The sequence below is a fragment of the Anarrhichthys ocellatus genome, unplaced genomic scaffold, assembly GCF_004355925.1.
Source record: "Anarrhichthys ocellatus isolate YVR2014 unplaced genomic scaffold, GSC_Weel_1.0 scaffold4, whole genome shotgun sequence".
NCBI lineage: Eukaryota > Metazoa > Chordata > Actinopteri > Perciformes > Anarhichadidae > Anarrhichthys > Anarrhichthys ocellatus.
This window is the reverse complement of record NW_022280034.1, coordinates 104,165-110,124: the sequence shown is the minus strand read 5'-3', so window position 1 is coordinate 110,124 and position 5,960 is coordinate 104,165. Positions and strand designations below refer to the sequence as shown.

The 5,960-nt window shown below is 40.5% G+C and overlaps 1 protein-coding gene across 2 annotated transcripts; it reads right to left on the bottom strand.

Moving 5' to 3' along the window:
- Nucleotides 1-560: 560 nt before the first annotated feature.
- Nucleotides 561-5,265, bottom strand: LOC116381368 (stonustoxin subunit beta-like). 2 transcript variants are annotated; one of them, XM_031843461.1, is made up of 4 exons: nucleotides 5,200-5,265; nucleotides 4,896-4,992; nucleotides 2,362-3,876; nucleotides 561-2,253 (listed from the first exon to the last, which is right to left on the bottom strand). In XM_031843461.1, the coding sequence occupies exons 2-4, from the start codon at nucleotides 4,981-4,983 to the stop codon at nucleotides 1,694-1,696; spliced, it is 2,163 nt and encodes a 720-aa protein (XP_031699321.1). In that variant the 5' UTR covers nucleotides 4,984-4,992; nucleotides 5,200-5,265; the 3' UTR covers nucleotides 561-1,693. The 2 variants fall into 2 exon arrangements, with proteins under 2 accessions (XP_031699321.1, XP_031699322.1); XM_031843462.1 differs by lacking the exon at nucleotides 5,200-5,265 and having other exon boundaries at nucleotides 4,896-5,056.
- Between the last annotated feature and the right edge of the window lie 695 nt (nucleotides 5,266-5,960).

Here is a 5,960-nt window from a genome sequence, read left to right as displayed (position 1 = left end):
GATTTCAGTCTTACAGTAGCACCAAGGCTGTGGAATGCTCTGCCTGAACCCTATGTTTCACAGACTCTGTGAACACATTCAAAACCCAGCTCAAGACACACCTGCTTAGACTGGCATTTGACTAAAAACTCATGTCCTCGGCCTGCTTTTAAACATGTTTTAATTTTGTACTTTCTGTGTGTATGTAAATTATTGGCCCTTATATGGTCACATTGTGTTTTTTATGTTTGGAATTCTGCCCTGTTAAGCACTTTGTGACTTATGTCTGTAAAAAGCGCTTTATAAATAAATAAATCTTACTTACTTACTTATAAGCAGAGCATCAAAAACAATCTGAGCAACCAAGTTAGTAAATCACAACAATACTGAACAACACCATTTAAACCTTAGCTTGTAGCAGGAATGTCATTCAAATGTCATGTCTAATTTATTTACTACTGTCAGCCTATCCCAGGGGAAGAGCTCTCTCACCTTTAGGAGACTATGAAGGCCCCACCAGAGACGAGCAACACTGGACTTTGGTTGGAATGTACAAAATACAAACCAGTTTTATTTGTTTTTACAGAAAGTAAGGTAAAAGCTTACAAAAAATGAATAATACAAAATAAGTAAAAGATCATACAAAATGTCAGATGTACCAAGTTCAAAAAGAACCAAGTCTCTCAAAGAGCAAGAACCCCCCAGAAGCCTCGACCCTTTGTTGTCTCCTCCTACATAGACACTTCTCCTTGGTGCTTCTGCAACCTCCGGGTCCATATAAGGCAGACAACAGATCATTCTTTAATCATTGGACAAAACAGTTTTCATAGTCTTATCATTTCTGACAGACTTATTGTTTAGGTTAACTCTGTCCTGCTAACCCCCCCTCAGGTCAGAGTGAGTTTAATTCAAAGTTCACTTATTTCATGAGCTTTAACATTTAGTCAACATTATAAGCACATATGATTACATTTTGATAAATGATAGAAAAACACACATCAAAGCTCATCATCATTGAACTGTTCCTAAACAATATGGGATTACATGTAACGAGTATATTGATATCTGACAATAAAACACTCTTAGCTCGATTATAAAAATAGATCGTAACTCATCATAGACGATGGAAAGTTAAAGAGGATAAACCATAAGCATAAAAAGGTAAGCAACACCTTAAGATAGGACTTCCTGTTTGACTATAGGTCACAGGGGCCATGTTTCATATATAGTTAGGTGTGAAAAAAACCACCACACGCCCAGAAGCTTCCATTGTGTAACCCTAACCCTTCTGTCCCAACATAATCAACTTAATAAATTCATTAAAACAAGTTATGCAAGTGTTGACGTGAGCTTTGAAAGTACATGTCAACACATTTGTTTAGACAAAGCAATAATGATCAGGAATACGAATAGAAATACAAATGATTCAAACGTGATTTGAAGAGAAAGTAGAAAGTGATTGTGAAGCTGTGAAGCAGAAACCAGTTTGAGTCTGTGCATCGAATCAACAAAGAAATGATCAACAGAAAATGACATATGTTGTAACTTTATAAGATCATGTGTTTTCCTGCTCTCTCTGGGTTTGGAATACATGTTTGGAATTTGTGAAACATGTTCAAGTTAACATGGGATGTTACTTTACTGTTTAAACTTTACTTGTCAACCCATCTCTCTATTAACAGACCAAGGATCTAACAAGTCATTGTCATTGCTCCTATTGAACTGGACGCAGGTAGACATAGTTGTTTGTATAATGAGCCCAGAAGCCAGGGTACACAGGCTCAGTGAATGTGGTGTGAAAGGTGTGGAGGTGGCTCAGTGTGTCAGAGGAGACTTTGTAGAAGGACAGAGTGCCAGCAGGCCAGTCCAGATACACCCCAAGTGTTTTGCAGCCATCAGAGGGGAAATCAGTTTCCATCAACTTACCATTATGATGGGCCTCCAGTTTGAGATTTCCACTTTTTGAATTTTGGCCAAAAGCCCACGATATGGTATTATATCCAAGACGGGATGTTGGACCCACTCTGTCAATTCTCTTGTATGCAACAGCTGCATAAATATATTTCTTAGTAGTTGAAGCATGATTCCACTCTACCTCCCAGTAATGGCGCCCAGATAACTCCTCTGTGCACATCACCTGAGTATATGTCAGAAACCTCTCTGGGTTATTAGAATAACTCTGAATTACTGATGTAAATGTTGCTTTCTTGTTTCCATCAGACAGAATGAGGTTGTTCTGTGCAGTGTTTGGGTCCAGGGTGAGATCACAGGCATCTGATGGAGAGACCAACACAAACTCATTAATTCTGATGGTCAAACAGGTTTCTGGAGGACATTGATTAGTACAGAGTATTTTTGACTCAAAAGCATGAATAAACTTACACCAGATCAGATCTCTTTTGTCTGTGATCTCTTGAGAATGAAGGTCAGGTTCTAAAAAGTCTTCACTGACCAGAATGCCCTTCTTGTAATGGTAGATGGTTGCTCCTTTGTATTTCTCATTTGGAGTGCCTGTGATTAGGAACCTGAACCGCTTGTTGTTCTTCTGTGCTCTGGCAAGGTCACGGAAAGCTTTGGCTTTTTCTCTCATTGTGGTAAAAACTTCATCTGAGAAGAACCACTGGTCTTCATTAGTACTCCTTATTTTAGTGGAGTCCAAGTAGGTGGCCATCACATCAAGGTCGGTATCACCCCTTATCATGGAGGTGAAAACAAAGCACAGAGCATGATCTACATCTCCATCAAGAACCTCTCTGTCCAGCTCGGACTGATTTCGGACGATCTTTACTCCCTCCATGGTATCTACACAGGATCTGATGACGTTGATTTCTCTCTCTTTGTCATCCAGCCACTTGCTTAGTTTCTCTTGAGTGAATGGTGACTTCTCTCTGTTGTCAAATAATTCTTCTAATGAGCGCTCATCTTCTTTACCTTCACGGATGGAGGGGAGTTTCTTCGCCATGTTATGCTTGAGGTCGGATGCATAGCGGTCACACAATTTTTGGAATGTTTTGAACTCTTCATGAATACATGGAAAGTTCTCTACCACTCCGTCTTCCAGAGAATCATTGCATCTCATTCGTATTTCGCTCAAATCTTCAAGAGCATCCTGCATCTTCCCCACCAGTCCAACGCTGATCTCATTCATCAGCTCATCAGCTTCCTGCATCTTCCCCACCAGTCCAACGCTGATCCCACTCATCAGCTCATCAGCTTCAAGAAAGAAATTGTTCAGTGGCATCAGCCAGACCTTCATTGGGACAGCATTCTCTCCTTTTTCTCCCAGTAGCTGTGGAAGTTGTCCACAGGTCTTCACTGCCTCTTGGAATGTTACAGGGATGCTCTTAAGGAGAAAGTCTCCAAAGAATTTGCAGGAGCATTTATTAGTCAGGGCTTTTTCTTCATCAGTCATCTTGATGCTAGCTTGCTCCTCAACACTATATGAGGGGATCTTGTTTATCGCAGCTTTCATGTTGCCCTGGATGTCTTGAATGCTACTGGTGTCTAACTTCTCACTGTCAAACACAAAGAAAGAGTTTGCCCCATAAAGGATGCGCGTGACTACATGTGTTGCCGAGCTCTTCTTAATAACTTCCATTTGGTGGGTGTTTAAGGTTAGCAGGTCAATCATTGACAACTCTTTGAAGTGGCTGGTAGATTTGTACTGACACGTCACTCTGCTCTGATTCTTGAATTTCTTCTGATGATTCAGATACTTGGCAGATCCTCCAACTTCGATCAGTCCACAGAGGAAACTGGCCTTCAGAGAAGGTTCAACATCCAGCAGAGAGGACTTGGATTCAATGGTGTCAGAGTCAGTCATTTGAAAATGACTGTAGGGTAGAACACTTTCAGTTATCTTCTCCTGTAGAGTTGTATCATCCCACAGTGTCAAACCTTTACAAATTGGAAAACATAAAGCAGGAGGATCATTTCATGAAATTTAATTTATTTAATCAATTTCAAGAAGAAGAAGAAGAAGAAGAAGAAGAAGAGACTACGCATGGTTAAGAGGCAGAGGGGAAAAGGAGGAGGTCCAATATTAGTTTTTTTTTTTTCTCAAAAAGTCTCAAAAACTGTCACAGCTCTGCCACTTCTATCTAGTTTTTCCCACCTCTCACTCGCCTAATTAGTTCATTCAGTGCACCTGCCAGTCACACTCACCTCATCAGCTCATCACTCTCACCTGCTCACTCTGCCTCCACTATTTAAACCCCTGCCTCACACACACTCACTCCCAGATTGTTCTCCGCTTCCATGCAAGACTTTCCCGCGTACACCCTTGGACTGATTCCCCGTTACCGACCCTGCCTGTTTTGGACTACCTCGCCTTGCCTCTGCCCCGGTAACTCGCTCAGCCTTCTGTCCCTGACCACGAGAACCTGCCGCTGTTTTCCTGAAAATATTCTTCCTGTTGTGGGTGCCGAAGAAAATAAAGTTTTGAGTCAAACTATCCCTGGTGTTTGTCGTACTGCTCCTGGGTCCTTACTAACACCCGTTACAAAAACAAGTACGTTGTGATTACTTTTACTGGTATTAATGTTACACAAGTTTTTATATAGTTTTGCTAATTTATCATAAGATAATGTTACGGTCCATAATCAAAGCTAACTAACTGTTTGATTCCAAAAGAGCAAGTAAGAAACAACTTTTACAAAAATAATACTTCAATTGTCTTTATCACAGGATAATGTATCGGCTACTAATGCAGCATGCTTCCCTAAAATGGATAACTAATGAATGTTCACAACTACATTATGGAATTAAAAAGCATTTGCTTATCATTGTAATGGTGTGTATGGATGTTAAAAAGGTGAGGACTGATTAGTGAAATGATTTCAAAGTCCCTTTAATCAAAGCTGTGAAAGGCAGATATGTAGAGAAATATTTTAATAACAGTGTAATCTCAGACTTACCTGGGATCAGTAGATCTTTCCGAGCATTATAGAGCGTTCCTAGGCTGAAAGGTCGACCCAGGGCAGCAACGTTCAGATCTGAGGCCATTTCTCCAACCTGATGAGAAAAGTCAGCACACAGCTTTCAGTACTTCATTTACACGGTTAAGTATATTGAGTGTTGAGAGTTCAACACTGGGAGTAAACTCTACTCCTTCACTCAACAAAAAGACTAAAAGAGACAGATAGTTGGACACAGACTGGAGTTCAGTTAAACTCTAAATGTACATCCGTTTCTGTCTCTGTGCACCCAGTCTGTCCTCACCTGGTGAAGTTGTGTAGATCAGATCAGTTGTGTGAGAGTCTTCTTGACGTCCATCTGGAGCTTCAGTGTGATGTTCTCAGATTACTTGTATCCTGCCAGTCTCTGCTGCTGACTCCTCCCATGACACGCCTCCAGACTTGACCACCCCCGGGTCTGAGCCTGGCTCCACCCACTGCAGCATTTTGAAACCTGCTCTTTGATAGGACCTCTTTAAAGTAAAGAGACTGACAGATTAACACTTTGTTCTGTAGAGAACAGAGAAATAATGACAGGCAACAGAAACAAAGAAAAGTGATATGTGCAATTCCAGCACATATTCCAACATGTGAATCAAGTATGTGTTCAACAGAAATCCTCTGTTCATAAGGGTTTATTTTCATGGGTGTGTTTTCACTTTGGTGGCAAAACTTCTTCTAGTCTATTGAAAAAGTAACAACTGCATCTTAAGGTCATAAGTAGTTAATAATAATAAAACATTTAAATACAGTACATTGTACACCGCTGTAGTTGGAGCAACATTTTTATGCCGATGGTGGCGTGTATAAAGGAAGCTCTTAGTGTTGGTAACAGTGAAGAATGGAGGATTGAGTTTGCATGTTTAGATCAACAGGGACTGAAGAACATGTGGAAGCACAGAATGGACATTACTAACGTTCACAACTGTAAACGGACAGAGTCCACATGTTTCATTTAATTTCAGCCATGAGAACAAGATGAGTGTCATGCTTTCACAGCTTTGCTTAAAGGGACTTTGAAATCAT

What these genes read in the sequence shown, in the direction of transcription:
- LOC116381368 (XM_031843461.1), bottom strand. Translation starts at nt 4,983, where the DNA reads ATGGCCTCAGATCTGAACGTTGCTGCCCTGGGTCGACCTTTCAGCCTA. An exon ending in GAAAGATCTACTGATCCCAG is followed by an intron (nt 3,877 to 4,895) that starts GTAAGTCTGAGA and finishes CAATTTGTAAAG; the next exon opens with GTTTGACACTGTGGGATGAT. An exon ending in CAAAAGAGATCTGATCTGGT is followed by an intron (nt 2,254 to 2,361) that starts GTAAGTTTATTC and finishes TCTCTCCATCAG; the next exon opens with ATGCCTGTGATCTCACCCTG.